Below are 26,819 nucleotides of genomic sequence, written 5' to 3'. Positions count from 1 at the left end.
GGAACAACAACGGTCATTGCTCTGGTGTACACATTTGGTTTAAAGGTACCATCTGTAGGTGACCAGGCAACCGCCGAATAGAGGTAATGAGGTTGAGTAGTTTGGAAGCACGAGTTGCTATGTGCCCCAGGGCTGGTGACCCTGGGGTGCCCTAACTCACTGGGGGTGGGATCCCACTGAGTGAAGGCACATTTGCACGCACTCGTTTTTCACGCTATCTGAGCACAAACCTTTATTCTCCCAGCCTTCTGTCTGGGAGATGAGGAATTTTTTATACCTGGCGGATGTCCACTTATTTAATTTTATTTTTCACTGTGTGTTTTGTCATGTTTTGTCATAAGGATTTTTGGGATGCGGCGCCCTTTTGGGACCCTCCTGAGGTCTAGGGGGAAAAATGTGTGGCCTTCTGGTTCCATTTCCCCTGCAGCCCGGCCTCCCTTCTTTGGAGGGGAAGTGCAACCTCGATGCAGGCTCCTAGGTAGAAGACTTGGAGTGCGTTTGGGACTCCCTAGTCTTCATCGTGGGTGGGGTGGTCATGTATCCTTTGGGCCTACGGTTTGGAAGCGTTGGGGAATGGTTATGCGGGGCCTTGCTCCTTTAGGGGTAGGCTGCGGTAGACTGCATCCTTGTGCACTTTTTGTGCGGCACTCCCACACTTTTTATGCACCTGGGTGATAGAAAGCATGTAAGAGTACTGCCTTCTTTTCTCTCCTTGTAAATAATGTACGTACAGGCAGTACTGCCTCTCTGTCTCTCCCTGTAAATGATGTAGGTACAGGTGGTACTGTCTCTGCCTGTAAATGATGTAGGTACAGGTGGTACTGCCTCTGTGCCTCTCCCTGTATATGATGTAGGTACAGGTGGTACTGCCTCTGTGTCTCTCCCTGTAAATGATGTAGGTACAGGTGGTACTGCCTCTGTGCCTCTCCCTGTAAATGATGTAGGTACAGGTAGAAATGCCTCTGTGCCTCTGCCGTAAATGATGTAGGTACAGGTAGTACTGCCTCTGTGCCTCTCCCTGTAAATGATGTAGGTACAGGTAGTAATACCTCTGTGCCTCTCCCTGTAAATGATGTAGGTACAGGTAGTACTGCCTCTGTGCCTCTCCCTGTAAATGATATAGGTACAGGTAGTAATGCCTGTGTGCCTCTCCCTGTAAATGATGTAGGTACAGGTGGTACTGCCTCTGTGCCTCTCCCTGTAAATGACGTAGGTACAGGTAGTAATGTCTGTGTGCCTCTCCCTGTAAATGATGTAGGTACAGGTGGTACTGCCTCTGTGTCTCTCCCTGTAAATGATGTAGGTACAGGTAGTCCTGCCTCTGTGCCTCTCCCTGTAAATGATGTAGGTACAGGTAGTAATGCCTCTGTGCCTCTCCCTGTAAATGATGTAGGTACAGGTAGTACTGCCTCTGTGTCTCTCCCTGTAAATGATGTAGGCACAGATAGTACTGCCTCCCTGTCTCTCCCTTTAAATGATCCAGGTACAGATAGTACTATTTTCTGGTCTCTCCCCGTAAATGATGTAGGTACAGATAGTACTGTCTCCCCCTGTAAATTATGTAGGCTAAGATCAAGTGCAGTACCTGATCGAGCTGGGGTTCGTGATCATCTCCGCCGGTGGTAGAGCCGCCATCATTGAGGGATGACAGAACGCCGAGGTGAGGGCATGGAACATCAACGGTCATTGCTCTGGTGTACACATTTGGTTTAAAAGGTACCATCTGTAGGTGACCAGGCAACCGCCGAATAGAGGTAATGAGGTTGAGTAGTTTGGAAGCCCGAGTTGCTATGTGCCCCAGGGCTGGTGACCCTGGGGTGCCCTAACTCACCGGGGGTGGGATCCCACTGAGTGAAGGCACATTTGCACTCACTCGTTTTTCACGCTATCTGAGCACAAACCTTTATTCTCCCAGCCTTCTGTCTGGGAGATGAGGAATTTTTTATACCTGGAGGATGTCCACTTATTTAATTTTGTTTTTCACTGTGTGTTTTGTCATGTTTTGTCATAAGGATTTTTTGGGATGCGGCGCCCTTTTGGGACCCTCCTAAGGTCTAGGGGGAAAATGTGTGGCCTTCTGGTTCCATTTCCCCTGCAGCCCGGCCTCCCTTCTTTGGAGGGGAAGTGCAACCTCGATTCAGGCTCCTAGGTAGAAGACTTGGTGTGCGTTTGGGACTCCCTAGTCTTCATAGTGGGGGGGGGGGGGTGTCATGTATACTTTGGGCCTACGTTTTGGAAGCGTTGGGGAATGGTTATGCGGGGCCTTGCTCCTTTAGGGGTAGGCTGCGGTAGACTGCATCCTTGTGCACTTTTTGTGCGGCACTCCCGCACTTTTTATGCACCTGGGTGATAGAAAGTATGTAAGAGTACTGCCTTCTTTTCTCTCTTTGTAAATAATGTACGTACAGGCAGTACTGCCTCTGTGTCTCTCCCTGTAAATGATGTAGGTACAGGTGGTACTGCCTTCTTTTCTCTCCTTGTAAATAATGTACGTACAGGCAGTACTGCCTCTGTGTCTCTCCCTGTAAATGATGTAGGTACAGGTGGTACTGCCTCTGTGCCTCTCCCTGTAAATGATGTAGATACAGGTGGTAATGCCTCTGTGCCTCTCCCTGTAAATGATGTAGGTACAGGTGGTACTGCCTCTGTGCCTCTCCCTGTAAATGATGTAGATACAGGTGGTACTGCCTCTCCCTGTAAATGATGTAGGTACAGGTAGTAATGCCTCTGTGCCTCTCCCTGTAAATGATGTAGATACAGGTGGTACTGCCTCTGTGCCTCTCCCTGTAAATGATGTAGGTACAGGTAGTAATGCCTCTGTGCCTCTCCCGTAAATGATGTATGTACAGGTATTCCTGCCTCTGTGCCTCTCCCTGTAAATGATGTAGGTACAGGTAGTAATGCCTCTGTGCGTCTCCCTGTAAATGATGTAGGTACAGGTAGTACTGCCTCTGTGCCTCTCCCTGTAAATGATGTAGGTACAGGTAGTAATGCCTGTGTTCCTCTCCCTGTAAATGATGTAGGTACAGGTGGTACTGCCTCTGTGTCTCTCCCTGTAAATGATGTAGGTACAGGTAGTCCTGCCTCTGTGCCTCTCCCTGTAAATGATGTAGGTACAGGTAGTAATGCCTCTGTGCCTCTCCCTGTAAATGATGTAGGTACAGGTAGTACTGCCTCTGTGTCTCTCCCTGTAAATGATGTAGGCACAGATAGTACTGCCTCCCTGTCTCTCCCTTTAAATGATCCAGGTACAGATAGTACTATTTTCTGGTCTCTTCCCGTAAATGATGTAGGTACAGATAGTACTGTCTCCCCCTGTAAATTATGTAGGCTAAGATCAAGTGCAGTAGCTGATCGAGCTGGGGTTCGTGATCATCTCCGCCGGTGGTAGAGCCGCCATCATTGGGGGATGACAGAACGCCGAGGTGAGGGCAGGGAACAACAACGGTCATTGCTCTGGTGTACACATTTGGTTTAAAGGTACCATCTGTAGGTGACCAGGCAACCGCCGAATAGAGGTAATGAGGTTGAGTAGTTTGGAAGCCCGAGTTGCTATGTGCCCCAGGGCTGGTGACCCTGGGGTGCCCTAACTCACTGGGGGTGGGATCCCACTGAGTGAAGGCACATTTGCACGCACTCGTTTTTCACGCTATCTGAGCACAAACCTTTATTCTCCCAGCCTTCTGTCTGGGAGATGAGGAATTTTTTATACCTGGCGGATGTCCACTTATTTAATTTTATTTTTCACTGTGTGTTTTGTCATAAGGATTTTTGGGATGCGGCGCCCTTTTGGGACCCTCCTGAGGTCTAGGGGGAAAAATGTGTGGCCTTCTGGTTCCATTTCCCCTGCAGCCCGGCCTCCCTTCTTTGGAGGGGAAGTGCAACCTCGATGCAGGCTCCTAGGTAGAAGACTTGGAGTGCGTTTGGGACTCCCTAGTCTTCATCGTGGGTGGGGTGGTCATGTATCCTTTGGGCCTACGGTTTGGAAGCGTTGGGGAATGGTTATGCGGGGCCTTGCTCCTTTAGGGGTAGGCTGCGGTAGACTGCATCCTTGTGCACTTTTTGTGCGGCACTCCCACACTTTTTATGCACCTGGGTGATAGAAAGCATGTAAGAGTACTGCCTTCTTTTCTCTCCTTGTAAATAATGTACGTACAGGCAGTACTGCCTCTCTGTCTCTCCCTGTAAATGATGTAGGTACAGGTGGTACTGTCTCTGCCTGTAAATGATGTAGGTACAGGTGGTACTGCCTCTGTGCCTCTCCCTGTAAATGATGTAGGTACAGGTGGTACTGCCTCTGTGCCTCTCCCTGTAAATGATGTAGGTACAGGTGGTACTGCCTCTGTGCCTCTCCCTGTAAATGATGTAGGTACAGGTAGAAATGCCTCTGTGCCTCTCCCGTAAATGATGTAGGTACAGGTAGTACTGCCTCTGTGCCTCTCCCTGTAAATGATGTAGGTACAGGTAGTAATACCTCTGTGCCTCTCCCTGTAAATGATGTAGGTACAGGTAGTACTGCCTCTGTGCCTCTCCCTGTAAATGATGTAGGTACAGGTAGTAATGCCTGTGTGCCTCTCCCTGTAAATGATGTAGGTACAGGTGGTACTGCCTCTGTGCCTCTCCCTGTAAATGATGTAGGTACAGGTGGTACTGCCTCTGTGTCTCTCCCTGTAAATGATGTAGGTACAGGTAGTCCTGCCTCTGTGCCTCTCCCTGTAAATGATGTAGGTACAGGTAGTAATGCCTCTGTGCCTCTCCCTGTAAATGATGTAGGTACAGGTAGTACTGCCTCTGTGTCTCTCCCTGTAAATGATGTAGGCACAGATAGTACTGCCTCCCTGTCTCTCCCTTTAAATGATCCAGGTACAGATAGTACTATTTTCTGGTCTCTCCCCGTAAATGATGTAGGTACAGATAGTACTGTCTCCCCCTGTAAATTATGTAGGCTAAGATCAAGTGCAGTACCTGATCGAGCTGGGGTTCGTGATCATCTCCGCCGGTGGTAGAGCCGCCATCATTGAGGGATGACAGAACGCAGAGGTGAGGGCAGGGAACAACAACGGTCATTGCTCTGGTGTAAACATTTGGTTTAAAAGGTACCATCTGTAGGTGACCAGGCAACCGCCGAATAGAGGTAATGAGGTTGAGTAGTTTGGAAGCCCGAGTTGCTATGTGCCCCAGGGCTGGTGACCCTGGGGTGCCCTAACTCACCGGGGGTGGGATCCCACTGAGTGAAGGCACATTTGCACTCACTCGTTTTTCACGCTATCTGAGCACAAACCTTTATTCTCCCAGCCTTCTGTCTGGGAGATGAGGAATTTTTTATACCTGGAGGATGTCCACTTATTTAATTTTGTTTTTCACTGTGTGTTTTGTCATGTTTTGTCATAAGGATTTTTTGGGATGCGGCGCCCTTTTGGGACCCTCCTAAGGTCTAGGGGGAAAATGTGTGGCCTTCTGGTTCCATTTCCCCTGCAGCCCGGCCTCCCTTCTTTGGAGGGGAAGTGCAACCTCGATTCAGGCTCCTAGGTAGAAGACTTGGTGTGCGTTTGGGACTCCCTAGTCTTCATAGTGGGGGGGGGGGGGTGTCATGTATACTTTGGGCCTACGTTTTGGAAGCGTTGGGGAATGGTTATGCGGGGCCTTGCTCCTTTAGGGGTAGGCTGCGGTAGACTGCATCCTTGTGCACTTTTTGTGCGGCACTCCCGCACTTTTTATGCACCTGGGTGATAGAAAGTATGTAAGAGTACTGCCTTCTTTTCTCTCTTTGTAAATAATGTACGTACAGGCAGTACTGCCTCTGTGTCTCTCGCTGTAAATGATGTAGGTACAGGTGGTACTGCCTTCTTTTCTCTCCTTGTAAATAATGTACGTACAGGCAGTACTGCCTCTGTGTCTCTCCCTGTAAATGATGTAGGTACAGGTGGTACTGCCTCTGTGCCTCTCCCTGTAAATGATGTAGATACAGGTGGTACTGCCTCTGTGCCTCTCCCTGTAAATGATGTAGGTACAGGTGGTACTGCCTCTGTGCCTCTCCCTGTAAATGATGTAGATACAGGTGGTACTGCCTCTCCCTGTAAATGATGTAGGTACAGGTAGTAATGCCTCTGTGCCTCTCCCTGTAAATGATGTAGATACAGGTGGTACTGCCTCTGTGCCTCTCCCTGTAAATGATGTAGGTACAGGTAGTAATGCCTCTGTGCCTCTCCCGTAAATGATGTATGTACAGGTAGTCCTGCCTCTGTGCCTCTCCCTGTAAATGATGTAGGTACAGGTAGTAATGCCTCTGTGCGTCTCCCTGTAAATGATGTAGGTACAGGTAGTACTGCCTCTGTGCCTCTCCCTGTAAATGATGTAGGTACAGGTAGTAATGCCTGTGTTCCTCTCCCTGTAAATGATGTAGGTACAGGTGGTACTGCCTCTGTGTCTCTCCCTGTAAATGATGTAGGTACAGGTAGTCCTGCCTCTGTGCCTCTCCCTGTAAATGATGTAGGTACAGGTAGTAATGCCTCTGTGCCTCTCCCTGTAAATGATGTAGGTACAGGTAGTACTGCCTCTGTGTCTCTCCCTGTAAATGATGTAGGCACAGATAGTACTGCCTCCCTGTCTCTCCTTTTAAATGATCCAGGTACAGATAGTACTATTTTCTGGTCTCTCCCCGTAAATGATGTAGGTACAGATAGTACTGTCTCCCCCTGTAAATTATGAGGCAAAGATCAAGTGCAGTAGCTGATCGAGCTGGGGTTCGTGATCATCTCCGCCGGTGGTAGAGCCGCCATCATTGGGGGATGACAGAACGCCGAGGTGAGGGCAGGGAACAACAACGGTCATTGCTCTGGTGTACACATTTGGTTTAAAGGTACCATCTGTAGGTGACCAGGCAACCGCCGAATAGAGGTAATGAGGTTGAGTAGTTTGGAAGCCCGAGTTGCTATGTGCCCCAGGGCTGGTGACCCTGGGGTGCCCTAACTCACTGGGGGTGGGATCCCACTGAGTGAAGGCACATTTGCACGCACTCGTTTTTCACGCTATCTGAGCACAAACCTTTATTCTCCCAGCCTTCTGTCTGGGAGATGAGGAATTTTTTATACCTGGCGGATGTCCACTTATTTAATTTTATTTTTCACTGTGTGTTTTGTCATAAGGATTTTTGGGATGCGGCGCCCTTTTGGGACCCTCCTGAGGTCTAGGGGGAAAAATGTGTGGCCTTCTGGTTCCATTTTCCCTGCAGCCCGGCCTCCCTTCTTTGGAGGGGAAGTGCAACCTCGATGCAGGCTCCTAGGTAGAAGACTTGGAGTGCGTTTGGGACTCCCTAGTCTTCATCGTGGGTGGGGTGGTCATGTATCCTTTGGGCCTACGGTTTGGAAGCGTTGGGGAATGGTTATGCGGGGCCTTGCTCCTTTAGGGGTAGGCTGCGGTAGACTGCATCCTTGTGCACTTTTTGTGCGGCACTCCCACACTTTTTATGCACCTGGGTGATAGAAAGCATGTAAGAGTACTGCCTTCTTTTCTCTCCTTGTAAATAATGTAAGTACAGGCAGTACTGCCTCTGTGTCTCTCCCTGTAAATGATGTAGGTACAGGTGGTACTGCCTCTGTGTCTCTCCCTGTAAATGATGTAGGTACAGGTGGTACTGCCTCTGTGCCTCTCCCTGTAAATGATGTAGGTACAGGTGGTACTGCCTCTGTGTCTCTGCCTGTAAATGATGTAGGTACAGGTGGTACTGCCTCTGTGCCTCTGCCTGTAAATGATGTAGGTACAGGTAGTACTGCCTCTGTGTCTCTCCATGTAAATGATGTAGGTACAGGTAGTACTGCCTCTGTGCCTCTGCCTGTAAATGATGTAGGTACAGGTAGTACTGCCTCTGTGTCTCTCCCTGTAAATGATGTAGGTACAGGTAGTACTGCCTCTGTGTCTCTCCATGTAAATGATGTAGGTACAGGTAGTACTGCCTCTGTGCCTCTGCCTGTAAATGATGTAGGTACAGGTAGTACTGCCTCTGTGTCTCTCCCTGTAAATGATGTAGGTACAGGTAGTACTGCCTCTGTGTCTCTCCATGTAAATGATGTAGGCACATACTATACTCCCCCTCTCTCTCTCGTGTGGTTTGTGATGCTGCAGTCATTAATTCATTAACACAGTGAATGTCCCGATAGAGAAGTCTAAATCACATGGCTTCTGGACCCAAAAATTGAAAGCTGAATATTTCAGATGTTAATTATTTTTTAATATAAATAAGCACTGGAGATTATATATCAATGTGTAATTAGGAACATAATTATGGGGTGGAGTTTTTTTTAGGATATATCTCTTTTTTGTGACCGGTAACATTTCACATGTAATTTTGTTGTGCAGAATCTCGGTACATTGATTTAAAGATGTACTAGTAGTTCCCAGTAGTGATTATATAATAGAGACGACGTGCGCATCTTGTATTTTATAGGAGTTTTGTGTTCTATAGTATTAACTCTGCTGAATAACAACGTCTGTTCTGAATGTTTTACATGTTCACCAAGAATATTGGAGAAAGAAAAACCTTTTGATGCTGCTCTGAATTGGTCTGGTTCACTGAAGGCAGAGGCCGAGTTATCTGTACCGGGGCTTACAGGTAGAGAACATTTCATCCTCTAATTCCACAGTAATGCAGCTCAGGTCATGCGGTACGGCATGAGGTTAGAGTAGAAAGCAACAAGACGTATTACAGAAACGAGCTATGAAAAATAAAAAGTGAAAGGTTATTGGGAAAAAGTAAGTGTAAGGATCACTAGAAGAGATGGAAACGGCAATGTTCTCAATCATATAACATGTTTGAAATGTCATACAAAACACGCTGGGAGTATGAAGAGCATGTCATAAAGAGTAGGAGAGCACATACAGAATGTCAAAAACATAAAAGACCCGTAGCAGGTCTTATAAATTGGAAACGTATGTCCTCAAGCAAGCCTACGTCATAGACTACCACTGGTGCTCCGATACCGGGAAGATGCAACTCAAAGGACAATACAAACGAATACCTGGCTTTATATTGAGTTTTAGCTATCACATGCACTAGGATTTTCTAAAAAAAATCTGTTATTTTAGATGTTTGCATTTTTTGGAAGATATAAAAGCTTTAAAAGAGTTTTTTGAAGAACCCCTCCCCCCCCCCCCCCGAAGCGTGAACAAATTGAAAAAATAAACCTTGTAAGTTACTTATCCTTCAAATTCGACTCTGATCTCCCTCCACTACTGTCCATGGACCCCTACCGGTCCCGGGGATATAATGTATAATCCATAATGACATTACTCTCCACAGTTGTGAGATTTCATCCATAGTTTCCCCCACGATCGCCTGACAGGATGTCATTGTGGATGATGCGTCACTGTGCTAGCGTTTAAACAAAGCGAGGAGAAGTACATTAGAAGATAAGGGGAAACAACCAGTGGTGGACCAAGAGTGTCCTAGAACCCAGGAATAAAAATAGTGTTTATTGTAGGACATGAGGCCAATTGACCAGCTGAACTCTACTGACAACTTCAGCTGGAGTTTCACTGTTGCCGGGGTTGCCACTAGGAATATGTGGGCCCCTTACAGTCGAATGGTTAGGGCCCCTTTTTCTCCCAATCTCCATCATGTACACCCTGTGTAAGGGAAGGAGTTTTTTTTTAATAATAAGTGGGACCCTATAAAGGGGAACGCAAGGGGGATAATATGATATTTATATTTTTAAACCCTTGAGGCATGAATTATTTCTGCCTTGAGGATGCAACCATCTTTTAAAAATGTTTTCTTCTCCGCATTCCAAAATCTATAACTTAAATGTTTTCATCGACGTTGAGTGTTTTGCGAGACCAATGTATTTTTAAATTGTGCTATTTTAGGGTTCATAGGATGTTTTGAAAAACCTTTGTTCATTATTTTGTGTGTGTGTGGGGGGGGGGGGGGGGTGGAAAAAAACAACAACTCCGCCATTGATTTTTGGGTTTCGTTTCTTCAGCTATCTCCATGCAGTATAAATGACATTTAATTTTTATTTGTGCGGGTATGTACGATAATAATAAATTTATATAGTTGCTTTTATGTTTTACTGCTTTTTCACATTAAAATCACTTAAAAAATATATTTTGATCACTTTTTATTCCGTTTTTTTTTTTTTTTTTGTGAGGCAAAGTGACCGTGTTCACCATGTCGGTTAAGTGACGTGATCATTTTATATTCCGGGTCATTACAGCAGTGGCAATGCCAATTTTGGTTATTTTTTGATTCTTTTTTGTCATATTAAAATATTTTTAAAGGTAAAAGTTTTTTTTGCTTTATGGATTTTGAAACATTTATTTAACTTTTTTTCGTACTTTTTTTTGTTCCAACTAGGGGACTAGACTATGCCATCGCTTGATCGCTCCTATACTACAGTACACTGCAATACTTCTGTATTGCATACTGCTGATTATTATAGGTTCTGCCTCCGGCACCCAATAGGTGTACAAAGATTGCAGACCTGAAGGCCATTGTTAGGCCCCCCACATCCATGAAAACCTATCAGCACCCAGTGATCACATTGTTGGGTTGCTGATGGGATTGACAGTCCCTCTGTCAAACCCCTTAGATGCAGTGGCCAGTATTGACCGTGGCATTTAAGGGCTTAAACGAATGGGATCGGAGTTATCCAGCCAATTGCAGCAGGGTGTCAGCTTTTTCCTAAGCCCGCGCCATTACTGTACTGAACTGTGCACTTAGGCCCACCCATAACGTAAAGGTATGTCATGGAGTGGAAAGGGGTTAATGTTTATGATAGGAGCCTATTAAACAGCAGTTAATAGTAAGTAAGTGGGGTGGCGGCACAGGACTACAGGAGAGTGTGGGACGATTTTTATAGACTCATTTACCATCAGTAGTTCCCTGCCTGCTGGCCCTCTTTGCTTGTGAAGAGTACCCTGCAAACCTCCTCAGCTGGGGGAAAGCCAATTTATTTCTTATTTCTCCTGTATAAGGTTTCTAAAATTACAAGATATGTTATCATAAGAAAGTCCTACGTTTTAAGAAGTTAAAAAGAATATTCACCTTTAGATGAATGGAACAATTTTAAAAGGTGAAATTCAGCCTTGGTCGTGAATCCTCAAAATCTTTCAGGTCAGGAAGGGGTTAAGACCATTTGGTCAGCGTTGCCTCAGACGATTCGCTCATCTCTTTCATACACAGTGAAGCTTTTACAATTCATAGAGAAGATAAATGTGCTGGATCTTTGTTACAGGCGCGAGCAGTGCCCCAGCAGACCTTTCTACTGTACGCAGCAATTACATGTGACCTTTCACAGATCAACACAACCTTTCCATTTGTTTTTTAAAATTGATCCACATTAAAAAAAAAAAAAATCTTATATACTGAGCTGAGAAATGCTATAAGAGAAATGTGAACTCTGCCCTTTCATTGGTTGGTTATTAGAAGGAATAAAACCGAGCGGAGCTGAATTAATGGAGGACATCATGCTGGCCTTAGAGAACCTTTAGCAAATTAGTCTTGTATCCTACTTCTGTTCAGAAAATATTTTTGTAGATATAAACATATGAAGTCACCGTCATTGCTATGAAGCTTATGGAGAAGGAGAGCCCAGCTCAGGTGGGCACCATGCCCCTTGTCACGTACCTGGAGTAGTGAAATTGGATCCACCGAGTTGCCAAGGATTTGACTTCTGGCTAAATCCGGGAGTCTAAGAAACCCCGATCTTCACCCTTTAACCCCTGTACACGGGTCTGACTTCGCTGCAGGGATTTCCCAGGTCGATACCCAAGGTTTACATACCTTTAAGGTCCATGTATAATTGCTGTATGTGAAACCGTTTTTTTCCTGGACACCTGGTGGTTTAAAATCTCTACTTGATGTAATAATTTTTACGTTCCTGATGTAGAGGTCGAAACAATCTTGAAACGGGTTGTAATCCATTTAAGTGACGGTGGTAGCGCCCACTGAATCCCTGTGTTGTTTCCTTTACATCTGATGTTCCAATTAATAAACTGGGAAATGTAGCGGCAGCCTGTGCAGCTGACTTTCCAAATGTGGGATTGGCGGTGCGAAACTCAGATGCCCATAACATCAGGGCGATTGGCATTCACCTTCACTAGCTCTGTATGACCACATAAGTTGCACATCACTAAGACCAGCCCTGGTTGCAAGTAATTGTGACAGTCGTGACCTGTAATTGTAGCAATCTATTAGGCTGAATTCAGACAAACACGGGGAAACTTGGACATGAAAAATGGTTTTTCACGTCCGAGTTGCCCCCGTGCGGGTCCCGTTTTCACAGATACCCATAGACTTGAGGGATCCGTGAAAATGGAACAAAATAGGACATGTTCTATTTTTCAACGGACCCTTCACACGGTCCGTTGAAACAACGGCCGTGTGAACGGCCCCATTGAAATACATGCGTCCATGCGATGGCTGATGTTTTAACGGCCGTCACATGGACGTATACCACGGTCGTCTGAATTCGGCCTTAGGGTGCGGCACAACATGTAGCCAATAGCCATGTAGCCCATCCTTTACTCCTATTTACCCCTTACGTACATAATTTACATACATGAAGTGACACTGCTCAGCTGTTAAAATAAACCAATCGGACACACCTTTCATGTACATTATACTGTGTGTATAGAGGGTTGTGTCCGTATTCCTCTTTCCTCCCGAAGCAATTTGCCACAGTCTAATTCCGTGGATAGAGTGGTCCCCGAAGTGGAGTTGGACGGGTGAGTGGGTTTACATTGCAACCCATAAAAGAAACAAAAGGCCTTTGCATGCAAAAGGAATGAAAGAAAGAAAAATATGCATAAATAATAATAATAAAAAGGCTATGATATTATAATTAAAGCATAATGAATTTAGAATAATTTAGAATAATGAAATAGAATCAATAAAAAAGTATGTTGCAAATGCAAATAAAAATATATGCATAATGACCAATTAAAATAAACATAATAAAATATACGCAAAATGTTATTGCACATGCAGGGTTATTTGTGGAAAGGAACAAAAAAAAAACAACAACTTTGCCCATGATGGTGGGATACCAATGCTGACAAAACCGCTGGTACAAAAACCCCAGACACAATATAAAAAATATTCCTCTATACAAGAACACATGGAAAATATTTGATGTTCTCTAAAGACCCCGCGATCTCCATCGTGTCTTACATTAGTAGAAAGCTCGGTGACCTATCACTTTATGAAGCGATCATTGAATGCTGAGAGTGGGAATAAGGGTGCATTCACTTGCCAAAGACATGTGCACGGATCCTACAAAGTGGCTCTCATGGTCCCTTTGGGTCCATACTCCAGATCCATAGGCACTTCATGTGCCGCCATATGCTACCTTTGTGTGACACTGTATGATTCCAAAAACTGAGATATGTTGGAGCATGCCCCAATTGTTATCTCTCTGTACACCTCCATATAAAATCAGAGGGACAGTATGGTCCTATAGCACTCTAAGGGCTCGTCCACACCCCCCGGAATTGCCGTGGCTTTTCCGACCGGAAAAAACGCAGCAGAATACAGTAGCCGAAATTGACCTGTGGTGCGTATTTGTCGGACCGCAGCATGTCAATTCCTGCTACGGAAAGTGGACTGAATTGCTGCGTTTTTCATAGGAGAGGTCTCCATCTCCCAACATTAGGAAAAACGTAGTTAATCATGCACCATTTTCTTCTGCAAAAAATGCAGGAATGATAATAAAAAAAATATCATGAATATCATTGGGTGCGGGTGAACCCACCACCCTAGATATAGACTAATGCTCGTCAGATCATAGAAAAGCTCTTGCTCACCTGTTCTATATCACTATTTTTCCTGGATTTATAGATGAATTCTCCAATCGCCACAAAGACTGACAGAACGAGCCCAGCAGCGAGCACTATGAAGATACCACCAATGTTCTCCACTCCTAAGGCGCTGGCTTCTTTGCTGTCTTCTTCAGGGCAGCCATTCCCCCTCCACCACTTTTCCTTCATCATATGTAATTTCCCTTCCTCTTGTAGCTGGAGAATAGCAATGGTGATTTTATCCCTGTATGGAGAACCTGCAGGGATATTAGATGGAGAAATCGCTGGTTATTAATTTTCAATCCTGAAACAGCATTGCAGGTTCGTCCTAGCCTTTTGGGTATGAACGTCAGATGGCGAGAGCTGAAGGAACAGTAACCCTACTTTTTATAAGATAGTTACCACTATAAGAATGCAACTGGGCAGAGTAATTCCCGACCATTGCTCCCTCTTACATGAGCCATTGGAAGATGTGCATCCTGAGACTGGTAAATCACATTTTAATGGTATTTCTTCCAGACTGGCCTGTATAGAGGGACCAGAGGCAAGAGGCATACAAACAAATCCGATAGCAAAAGTCAGCACACCATTGTGCCCCACCGTGCATGCCATGCTACTCTTCCCACGAGTAGATGTTCAACCAAGTTGAAAATGTAACCAAGATGGTGACCCCGCTACAGGACATTAAGAAAAGCAATGTGCAGGATTTCCCCACAAGCCCGATAGAAGTTGTGTTGCCTTGTAAGGGGGTGATACTGCCCCTTTAAATGTAACTGTGATCCCATTACTGGTTGTGTTTTGTCTTTCCCCTTGTACCTGTCCATGTCTGTGTAGTCCTTTTCCCTGTCTTGCATCTTCCGTGTCCTGATGTCGAGTGTCTCCCCTTTGTCCTCTTGTGGCAATCGGTGAACTGGAGCCTGGCAGCACGACGCCAGCAGCATTATGAGGGATATAAAAGAGTATCCGGCACACCAATATTGAAACAAAGGTATTTTTATTTAGTTTTTGTTTTTAATGCCAGTGGCAGAGTGCGAAGTTTCGGTCTAAGTGACCTTCATCAGGCACTGAGCCGTGTTGGAAACTGCATAGACGAGCGCTAGTGGTGCTGATAGCGGCTGGCCGCTGTATCATGGCGCCTGATGAAGGTCACTTAGACCGAAACGTTGCACACTGCCACTGGCATTAAAAACAAAAACAAAATAAAAATACCTTTGTTTCAATATTGGTGTGCCGGATACTCTTTTATATTTATATTTGGGTTGGGCCCCTATCCGTGCAAAACCACACCCTTCCACATATCTGGTGCTGTCTGAACCTATACACAAACAGTATTATGAGGGAGCCAGAGCTCCTGAGCCAGGAGAGTGTTACTGTTACGAAGGAGACGGCGCTTGGGAGACACCGTGGGCCATGGCGTCAGCATTCTATGCCAAGAGGAACAGGAACGCCTTCCCCTGGCGTGCAGGGTGGACTGTTAACATGGGGTGGTGCTGGACAGTGTTGCTACATGTGTGGAAGGGGAGAAGAGCATGGAGATGTAGTGCAGGAGATATAGGCAGGGAAGGTAGGAGGAGCAAGCGAGTGTGTGTGGCGTGCACCAGGTTAGGTGCCTTCCTCTGGCTTGAATGTAAGCAAGGCCTGGGAAATTAGGCATTCCCCAAGTAAAGATCACTACCAAGAGAAGTCAGGATTCTGGGGAGAGCGTCACTGGGGCGTATTTCAGCCCCTGCAGACTGAAGTCCGTCTGAATGGGACCCTGTGCTACCTAGCCGTCAGACCCTACGTGTGAGCAGTAGCGAGAGAGTGTGGAAGTGACCGCGTGGCCGTCTAGAGGAGCCTGCTCTGAATGTTTGTGAGCAGCTGGCCTGGTTTTGAATTCTAACTGGTGGCCTTACAAGACCTCCTACCAACACTGTAGGATTAAAGGTTGGATTTCATGGACCTTTGTCTTTTTTCAACCTTATCAACTATGTAACTATATATAAAGCCTGTAAAAAGGAACTGGGGCAAGGTGGGCTACATTGGAGAAGCCACAGATAGGCCATCTTTGGAACTGTGCACTGGCAGGTGTCCTACCTCCCCAAGGTCTCTTACTGGCCGTCTAATTGTCTTCGACTCCAAGTGTTTAGAACCACTGGAAAGTTTAACTTGTTAAAGTTGATGCAAGTTTTTCAGAGCTGATCCTTAAAGAGACGTTACCCCGATTACTAAAGACTTTGATTAAGAACTATGTGTGCGCCATTCCGTGGCCGGGGACCGTGCTCTGTGTTGTTACGCAGATGGTACGCGAAGTATGTACATTGAACGTACGCGGCCGAGGAAGTTGGGTTTCATGAAAGGTAGTGGCGTAGCGTCGACATAACCCACGGAGGTGCAAGGCATTCCCCCCACAAAGAGGCAGGTGCACCCTGGCGCTGCACGATACGTAGCCTTCAGTGACCAATAGCGGCACGGTTGGGACAGGCTGCGGAGCCTGCAGTCATTTTGGTGCAGCCCAACTTGGTGGTAATTCCTGTGGCGGTTGACATCACCGACCTCGGTTTGAAGACCGCTCTGTTTATCATACCACTATGTATGTTACAGTCTGCCTTGTGGTAGTTACACCTCTGATCAAATGATCTCTATCTCTTGCAATATTGAGATGGCACGAACATAAGAAAGCTGCAAACTGGCACCAATTATAGGGGACTGCAACAAGGTTGGTGCATGTTCAATGTAACCGCCCCACTCTTTGTCTGATGTCTGGCCTCATATTAGATGGGCCAGGGTGAAATACTAGGATATTGGAGATTTCCATATAGCCAAATTGTGGGTAATATCAAGGTATATTGGCTATGCCCTTATCCACCCAACCTTACTGAGGGAGCATATTTTTCTGAGCCAAACCCCCCTCCCCCTCATGCCATAGTATTGCAGCTATAGCATAAAAAACACTGTAGTCTATGGGATTGAAGGAGTTAACAATATGCACTAATTAATTGAGTCACTTTCATCGGAATTTCTCCTCACGCTATAAATCACGCACTGCTGCCCTTTATTTCCTCTCTGTTTGTCCAAGTGCAGAAATATATTTTTCATTGTACGCTTGTCACTTGTATTAGCATTTTCTAACAACAGTTCCCAGAAACGGTTTATTAGGTTAAAAACAGATCATAATTTATACATTTGTAAAAAGTATTGTGGGTTCGGCGAGGATCGGTCATTGTCAGTCCCATAGCAAAAACAGAGAGTTGTGTGGCAGCAGAAAATAATAATTTTCTCGCCATTGGCCGTCAGAATATATGAACGTCACAAAAGCAATCATTCAGAAGTGAACCTTATATTTATTGCTTGTCGCATGGGCCGCGTGTATTAGACTTGTTCTCATATAATGAAACATAACACAAGGGTCACACAATGACAAGTACGCTTCATTTGGTTATTGCATAGATCTACATACTCATATACAGTGAAGGAAATAAGTATTTGATCCCTTGCTGATTTTGTAAGTTTGCCCACTGTCAAAGACATGAACAGTCTAGAATTTTTAGGGTAGGTTAATTTTACCAGTGAGAGATAGATTATATTTAAAAAAAACCAGAAAATCACATAGTCAAAATGATATCTATTTATTTGCATTGTGCACAGAGAAATAAGTATTTGATCCCCTACCAACCATTAAGAGTTCAGCCTCCTCCAGACCAGTTACACGCTCCAAATCAACTTGGTGCCTGCATTAAAGACAGCTGTCTTACATGGTCACCTGTATAAAAGACTCCTGTCCACAGACTCAATGGATCAGTCTGACTCTAACCTCTACAACATGGGCAAGACCAAAGAGCTTTCTAAGGATGTCAGGGACAAGATCATAGACCTGCACAAGGCTGGAATGGGCTAAAAAACAATAAGTAAGATGCTGGGTGAGAAGGAGACAACTGTTGGTGCAATAGTAAGAAAATGAAAGACATACAAAATGACTGTCAATCGACATTGATCTGGGGCTCCATGCAAAATCTCACCTCGTGGGGTATCCTTGATCCTGAGGAAGGTGAGAGCTCAGCCGAAAACTACACGGGGGGAACTTGTTAATGATCTGAAGGCAGCTGGGACCACAGTCACCAAGAAAACCATTGGTAACACATTACGCCGTAATGGATTAAAATCCTGCAGTGCCCGCAAGGTCCCCCTGCTCAAGAAGGCACGTCTGAAGTTTGCAAATGAACATCTGGATGATTCGGAGAGTGATTGGGAGAAGGTGCTGTGGTCAGATAAAACTAAAATTGAGCTCTTTGACATTAACTCAACTCGCCGTGTTTGGAGGAAGAGAAATGCTGCCTATGACCCAAAGAACACCGTCCCCACTGTCAAGCATGGAGGTGGAAACATTATGTTTTGGGGGTGTTTCTCTGCTAAGGGCACAGGACTACTTCAGTGCATCAATGGGAGAATGGATGGAGCCATGTACTGTCAAATCCTGAGTGACAACCTCCTTCCCTCCACCAGGACATTAAAAATGGCTCGTGGCTGGGTCTTCCAGCACGACAATGACTCGAAACAGACAGCCAAGGCAACAAAGGAGTGGCTGAAAAAGAAACACATTAAGGTCATGGAGTGGCCTAGCCAGTCTCCAGACCTTAATCCCATCAAAAACTTATGGAGGGAGCTGAAGATCCGAGTTGCCAAGCGACAGCCTCGAAATCTTAATGATTTACAGATGATCTGCAAAGAGGAGTGGGCCAAAATTCCATCTAACGTGTGCAAACCTCATCATCAACTACAAAAAACATCTGACTGCTGTGCTTACCTACAAGGGTTTTGCCACCAAGTATTAAGTCTTGTTTGCCAAAGGGATCAAATACTTATTTCTCTGTGCAAAATGCAAATAAATATATATAATTTTGACAATGTGATTTTCAGTTGTTTTTTTATATAATCTATCTCTCACTGGTAAAATTAACCTAGCCTAAAAATTCTAGACTGTTCATGTCTTTGACAGTGGGCAAACTTACAAAATCAGCAAGGGATCAAATACTTATTTCCTTCACTGTAGCAGAGTTGAATTTGTCATATAAAGGGCCACTAAATCTTAAAGGAGTTGAATGAAATTAGACAAAACATGGCTGCTTTCAAAAATGGGGCCACTGTTATCCATAGGCTTCAATTTAGGGAAGCAGCCAGTCTTGGCCTTAAAGGGGTTTTCCCATCTCGGACATTTTTTGGCATATCCACGGGATAGATGCAGGTGCCGCCTCTGGGATCCACATCTTGCTCTAGATCGCAGCCCCTTCTCCCGTTCTAACTTTCGATGTTGTTGATGGGGTCCGGCCACTGTCTGACAAGGTATGGGTTATGTTTGGGTTATTGCCTAGCAACAGGCACTTAAAGGGGTTGTCCAGGATAAGAAAAATACTGCAAAAATAATATACTATTGAGTGCCTCAGCAGCAGTGCCACACAATACCGCTAAACAGTGCTCAAATAATACCAACATACAGGGACCAAATAACAGCTACATAAATAAAGTAATCTAATAACAGTGCTATATAATTAATATTAAAGAGGCTCTGTCACCAGATTTTGCAACCCATATCTGCTATTGTAGCAGATAGGCGCTGCAATGTAGATTACAGTAACGTTTTTATTTTTAAAAAACGAGGATTTTTGGCCAAGTTATGACCATTTTTGTATTTATGTAAATGAGGCTTGCAAAAGTCCAAGTGGGTGTGTTTAAAAGTAAAAGTCCAAGTGGGTGTGTATTATGTGCGTACATCGGGGCGTTTTTAATACTTTTACTAGCTGGGCGTTCTGATGAGAAGTATCATCCACTTCTCTTCACAACGCCCAGCTTCTGGCAGTGCAGACACAGCGTGTTCTCGAGAGATCACGCTGTGACGTCACTCACAGGTCCTGCATCGTGTCAGACGAGCGAGGACACACCGGCACCAGAGGCTACAGTTGATTCTGCAGCAGCATCAGCGTTTGCAGGTAAGTAGCTACATGGACTTACCTGCTAACGCCGATGCTGCTGCAGAATCAACTGAAGCCTCTGGTGCCGGTGTCCTCGCTCGTCTGACACGATGCAGGACCTGTGAGTGACGACACAGCGTGATCTCTCGAGAACACGGCTGTGTCTGCACTGCCAGAAGCTGGGCGTTCTGAAGAGAAGTGGATGATACTTCTCATCAGAACGCCCAGCTAGTAAAAGTATTAAAAACGCCCCGATGTACGCACATAATACACGCCCACTTGGACTTTTACTTTTAAACACACCCACTTGGACTTTTGCAAGCCTCATTTACATAAATACAAAAATGGTCATAACTTGGCCAAAAATGCTCGTTTTTTAAAAATAAAAACGTTACTGTAATCTACATTGCAGCGCCGATCTGCTGCAATAGCAGATAGGGGTTGCAAAATCTGGTGACAGAGCCTCTTTAAGATAAGTGGTGGCCACAAGCCTTGGTTGTCAGGCCATCTGGGGTGCCCCCTTCAGCAGGGATGGCTGATGTGCCCTTTGCGATTGCACAGGTTGCACACCCCTTAGGACCAGCACTGACTGTAATACCAGCCACATCCCATGGACAACAGTGGCGCTGTTAATTTGGTGCTTTTCTATTGATCTATGGCATGTCATATAGAGGGTGTGGGACCAGGGATTGGAGCATGGATTGCAAGGTATCTATTTATTTATTTTGCATGTTGTGATGTGGAGAAGGGTCATAGAGTTGTCCTTACAGGGTTTATCTTTAAAGTGTCACTGTCGTGTGGCACCTAATAAGATGCCCATGAATTGTTCAAGTATAACTCAGCTTTTAACTATATTTCAGAGCTGAAATATATATATAACATTTTGAGTAAATTTTCAAATACTTCTTTTTTACTGATGTGGAGTTATTTCACATTGTTTCCCCCATTCATATAGAAAGGTGATTTCAAAAGTCTGCTGTTTGCCCCTGGAAACAGACAGCGGTTTATCTCCACTCCGCTGTCAGACATGTGACCTAGCAGCTTAGTTCTAAATGTGTTACTGTCATCTCAGATACCGCAATGCACTGGGTTTTTCCGCTTTGGGGTTTCCCTATCTTTGACACTTATGGCATATCCATAGGACCCCAACCTATTGGGAGGGAATTTTTATATCTCCTATAGACTTAAAGGGAGAGAACAGCTGCCACCTCTTTATTCAGTTTACACTTGGATGCCGCCTCCTCGCTTACCGAAACGTTGGTCAGAGAGTTACATAGATGGGACCCTGACCTATCTGGCATTTATACCATAATCTGTTGATGTTAATACAAATAATATATCTGTATCCCATGCTGGTATTTAGGTCTACATTTTTTAATCATATGTGAATCAGCTTGTGTGAATGAGGCCTTATGGTTCTCTGCACTGGTGATTTCAATTCTGCCCAGTAGTGTTCATTATGTGTAACTTACCAATAGGTGTGCCAACTCCATAACCTTTTGAGTCAATGAGTCCTCCAATTTGGGTAAGGTTGCAGTTCCGTTGTGTCACATATTCAATACTGGTGGACTCCATGAGCAGAGCATAATCTGTGGTAAGAACCCGCTGTATTCCCTCATCATTGTTCTTCACAAGCGCCGTCTGCTGCCTACTGCTCATAAATGCCCACATCTTCTCATAGGTAGAAATTTTGGATTTCTGGAAATAGAGAAGGCAGTTGTTAGCATTATTTTGTCAAGCAAGTTTAAGTTCCAGACGTCTTAAGTTGACCATTGACATAAAGGGGTGGTCTGAAGTACAGCATGTAGTAAGATCTTAAGCTCCCTCTAGGGGTGACTGCAGGCAGTCAACATTTTATCATTTAACTGCAGGGGATTTGTAGCTCTTTATCAGAGCTCGGACCACTTTGACCACTATAAAGATGTTTTAGGAAATTAAAGGGATCGCCCAGTTTAGAAAACTAATTTTCATATACCCTATTATGAAATTCTGAGTTAGTAGAGGAGGTCTTCTTTTCAGGATCCTCATTTCTTGGCATGAGTGGAGAGCTATAACAAAGACAGTTTCTTGCTTTGGATGACCTGCCCTTTCCTGCAACTCATTGATTTGAATGGACATTGTGTAATACTTCATTTCTCCTGCGGTGGTGCTGTAGGGAAATTGATCACTTACTGTCAGGTTTCCCTTAAATATTACAGCTGATCGCTGGGTGTCCCATCACGGGGACACTTTGTGATCACCCTATAGTCAAGAGACCTTTCTAACAAACAGGAATTATCCAAAGCAGATATCCCTTTATTCGGCACAGAATTTTGGACCTACATAGACTTAAAAAACCCAATGGTGTTTAAGGTGAATACTTTAGCTCCATACACATATAACAGAACATGCATGTTGAGGTGCTATCAGACCATTTTGGTGCCCTTTTTTTTCCAGGAGTGAGATGAGACCTGCCCAATCCATGTTCCCCATAATAGCAAACTTCAGATGAGGGTCTGTCAATCCCATAAAGATCAGGTGAATCCACCAACAAATCTCTAATGTCTATGGGTATCTTTAGCTGTATCAGCTTATAGAAGGCAACATTTTTGGTCTGGGAAAATGATCCATAGCTTCACTTGCTGATGCTGTCATTCACGTCTAAGCTGTTTTCTATACTGTAAGGAAAGTCTGTTTCCGGGGCTGATAATAAATAGCCGGAGAACACACAATCCTATTTCCTCCCTTCAGATTTAGTACAATTTGTGGACAGCCAGTCCATCTGTTTCACTAGACCATAAAAAAAAATCAGTATTAAACCCTTCATCATGACGGCTCCACACAAAATCAGCAATAAAAATACACAGTACAGTCATTCCTTGAGGATATGCAGCTGCAGGACAGGACTACTATGGAGAGGAACTTTTTTCTGAAAATCAATCAAAACTACAAAAGAGAAGATAAAATTCGGAGACAGGAAATATAAAAGATAATGTACCCTGTCTAATCATATGATTTATGAGAGTGTGACAGGAGAACGTGAAGTAGATATTATAACTATCAAAAATGGGAACAATAACAGCAGCAGGAGAGGAGTGTTTTGATTGTCTTGGAGGAAGTGACCTGGCCGCTTTTTTGATTACATTTGCAAATAATAAGACAGCATAGATCATGGAAAAAAATGACAGAAGCAGAAGAAGAGTAATACATGTTAAATAGTTAGCATGTAGACCTTTTTTGAATGATGTCATTGTATCTGTCATTACGTGTGGTAGAGCAGTCAATAGTTTGACTACACTAACTGTAAAGAACTCTTTCCTATATTAATGTTTGAACCGCCATTCTTTCACTTGCAATGAATGTCCCCTGGCCCTTTGTAACGTTTTTGGAATGAATAGATCATGTGCTAGTTCTTTGTATTGATCACGCTTATAATTATACATGTTAATAGAATCTCCTATAAGGCGCCATTTTTCCAAGTTGAGCAAGCCAGATTTTTCTAGCCACTCATTATAAGGGACATATCATTTTATATATCATATTATAATTTAGTCACTCACCTTTGAACCCTCTCCAGCTCTCTTATATCCTTTTAATGATGTGGAGCCCAAAACTAAATAATAGAGACGCGGTCTCACAAAGGATGTGTGGAAGGGTAATATTACAGTGGAATCACAGATTTTTAGCTCTCATATTATACACCCTGAAATCTTATTTGATTTTGCAACTCCTGCTTGACATTGAGTACTAATTTTTAGCTTAATTGTAACCAGAATACCAAATTCCTTCTCCTATTCTGTTATTCCCAGTTTTATCACATTTATTGTATATGCAGTAATGCAATTACGGTGGCCTACTTGCACTACTTTTTTGATCTTCTGTAAGACTGTGAACTAGGCACATTTTAAATTACATTAATGAGGACTGGGCCCTGTAATACAAGGGCAGTGTCAGATCATGGGAATGATAGCGGCAGCAGCAGCAGCAACAGCAACAGAAGAGTTATTTGATCTTTTGGGAGGCAGTGACCTGTCCACCCATCTGATTATGTTAGTGAGGGCAGTGTTGCAAGTAACAGGGGCAGTTTCTTGATTTCAGAAGCCAACCAGATCATGAGACCGTTGACAGCAGCAGAAGAGGAGTGTGCTTATCTTTTGAGCGGTGGTGACCTAGACACTTGTGCAGTGGTGTAACTACCGCGGTAGCAGCTGTAGTAGCTACTACGGGGCCCGCGGCTTAAGGAGGCCCATACCGCCAGCCAACACGCCCCCCTATATGCCCTGTGGTACAGCTAGCAACCGTTATGGCTGCTACGGGGCCCGCGCCGCCAAGCCTCCAACAAGTTAGTGCCGGGTGACACAGGTCCTCTTGTGCACGTAGGCGTCTCTAGCACCGGAGGGGGCCCCGGTGCTAGCGACAGTCCAAATACATGCATTAGCGCAGAATGGCCGGGCATGTTCCGAGCACGACCATTCAGAACCTTACAATGACGCTGATTGGCGGGACAAAATGACTTGCCCCGCCAATCAGCGCCTTTCAACGACGATAGCGGCGCGATGACGTCATTGCGCCGCTTCCATGCTTGAAAGGCGCTGATTGACGGGGCATTCTGCCCCGCCAATCAGCGTCATTGAACGATGCGTCGTTCAGCTCCAGCAGACCGGCTCAGAAGAGAGCAGGTCTGCTTTGCCATTGGACGGCGCAAGAACGGGATCATGTAAGTATGTCAAGTTATTTGTTTTTTTTCTAATAAAACTGTGTGTGGCATTATCTATTGTGGGGTATCTATCTACAGGGAGGGTCTATATGTGGGGATGTGGGGCACTATCTTCAGGGGGGGTTTGAATGTGGGGATGTGGGCCACTATATACAGGGGGGTCTATATGTAGGGATTTGGGCCACTATATACAGGGGCGGTCTATATGTGGGCCACTATATACAGGGGGTCTACATGTGGGAATTTGGGGCACTATCTACAGGGGGGTTCTATATGTGGGGATGTGGGACACTATCTACAGGGGGTCTATATGTGGGGCACAAATATACAGGGGGAGCTATATGTGAGACACTATACAGGGGTGGGCTATATGTAGAGCACTCTCTATAGGGGAACTATTTTTAGGGCACTTTCTATAGGGGTGGGCTATATGTGGGACACTATATACAGGGGTGGGTTACCTGTGGGGCACTAGCTACAAGGTGGCTATATGTAGGGCACTGTCTACAGGGGTGGGCTATATGTGGGACACTATATACAGGGCGAGCTATATGTGAGACACTATCTGCAGAGGTCGGCTATACGTGGAGCACTATCTATAGGGGAAGCTATATGTAGGGCAGCACGGTGGCTCTGTGGTTAGCACTATTGCCTTGCAGCTCTGGAGTCCATATGTGGGCACTATCTACAGAGGGTTGTATGTGGGACACTATCTACAGGGGCTTCTATGTAGGGCACTACCTACAGAGGCTTTAGGGGGTCACTATCTACAGGGGGCTATTGGGGCACTATCTACAGGGGGCACGGGGTGTGTGTGTGTGTGTGAGTGTATGGTACTATTATAATCAGAGACAGTGTATGGTACTATTATAATCAGGGACACAGTGTATTGTACTATTATAATCAAGGACACAGTGTATGGTGATATTATAGTTAGAGGTGCAGTTTGTATGGTGCTTTATTATATTTAGAGGTGTTGAGAATTTTAACTTCGTTTATAGGTGCAGAAATGTTTTAAAAGTGAGAAGCTGAAGACATCTAAGGGGAAAACTGCAGAAATGGGTCATGGCCGGTAGAAATCCATCATAGAGGTCTGGACCGGAGGGAAAAGAAAAGAACTAGAATCTGAGACAACACCGGTGTGTCACTTAATGTAAATGTTTATTCTGCCTCTAATCAGCGCTGTAGTTACTGTATGATCTGCAGCGAGATGATGGGTGGTATGATTTTTTTTTTGTGAAACAGCATCTCCCAGCATATCCTCACCATTGTTCGGGCCATGCTGGCATAGTTTTACGCCATACAAACCTATATGGCAGGGGTTGCACTAAATTGACCTGTATTTGTTCTGGTGTTGTATATATGTAGTGAGCTTTGTTCTAGTACTGTATATATGTACTGAGCTTGGTTCTGGTGTTGTATATATGTACTGATCTTGGTTCTGATGCTGTATGTAAGTACTGAGCTTTGTTCTGGTGCTGTATATACATATGACTTTGGTTTTGGTGCTGTATATATGTAATGAGCTTGGTTCTGGGGATGTATTTATGAACTGAGCTTGGTTCTGGTATTGTATATATGTACTGAGCTTGGTTCTGTGGCTGTATTTATGTACTGAGCTTGGTTGTGGTACTGAATATATGTCAGAGCTTGATTCTGGATCTGTAATTATAAAGGATATATTTATAATAACAAAATTGCAGGGCAGATGGAATTATTCTCAATTCATTGTATATTTAAAGGGAATCTGTCAGGTAGTTTTAACCCCGTTTATCGCCACCATGCGGTAATACATGACCTGACAATATTTCCAAACATTCCCTTATATGTTTTTTTCAGATGAAGCAAAATCTTTCAAATCCACTTTTAAAACGGCACACACTATATGCTAATTACTCACTAGAGGGTCATGGGGCGGTGCCGCTATCTTGAAGTGTCACATAGCCCTGCCTCCAAACCCACCTTTCCATGTTTGAGTGACATCTCCCTGGCTGATACAACTTTCTCGGATGCGCTACTTCCTTGTAGCACTATACACAAGGGGGGGGGGCTGTGTGGCATTATACACAAAGGGGAGCTGTGTGGCACTATACACAATGGGGCTGTGTGGTACTATACACAAAGGGGGGTTGTGTGGCACTATACACAAGGGGAAGCTGTGTGGCACTATACACAAGGGGGAGCTGTATGGCACTATTTACAAGGGGGAGGGCTGTGGCTCTATCTACAGGGGGCTGAGTGTGGCGCAATCTACAGGGGTCTGTGTGTGGAACTATCTACTAAGGGGGGCTGTGCTGCACTATCTACTAAGGGGGGACGTCTGTGTGGCACTATATACAAGGGAGGGGGGCTGTGTGGCACTATATACAGTGGGAGCTGTATAG

The 26,819-nt window shown here is 44.8% G+C and overlaps 1 protein-coding gene across 4 annotated transcripts in view; it reads right to left on the bottom strand.

Moving 5' to 3' along the window:
* Positions 1-26,819, bottom strand: part of GRIK1 (glutamate ionotropic receptor kainate type subunit 1) — a 334,933-nt gene that overhangs the window by 9,757 nt on the left and 298,357 nt on the right. For 2 of the 4 annotated variants that reach the window (XM_075854552.1, XM_075854554.1), the window contains 3 exons: positions 21,212-21,437; positions 13,801-14,051; positions 12,604-12,765 (listed from right to left, as the gene is read on the bottom strand). In XM_075854552.1, coding sequence (XP_075710667.1) covers positions 12,616-12,765; positions 13,801-14,051; positions 21,212-21,437 — 627 coding nt within the window. In that variant the 3' untranslated portion in view covers positions 12,604-12,615. The remainder of the gene's footprint in view (positions 1-12,603; positions 12,766-13,800; positions 14,052-21,211; positions 21,438-26,819) is intronic. The other 2 variants (XM_075854551.1, XM_075854553.1) reach the window with 1 other exon arrangement.

The sequence above is a fragment of the Rhinoderma darwinii genome, chromosome 2, assembly GCF_050947455.1.
Source record: "Rhinoderma darwinii isolate aRhiDar2 chromosome 2, aRhiDar2.hap1, whole genome shotgun sequence".
Classification (NCBI taxonomy): Eukaryota; Metazoa; Chordata; class Amphibia; order Anura; family Rhinodermatidae; genus Rhinoderma; species Rhinoderma darwinii.
This window is presented reverse-complemented; position numbering and strand designations above follow the sequence as displayed.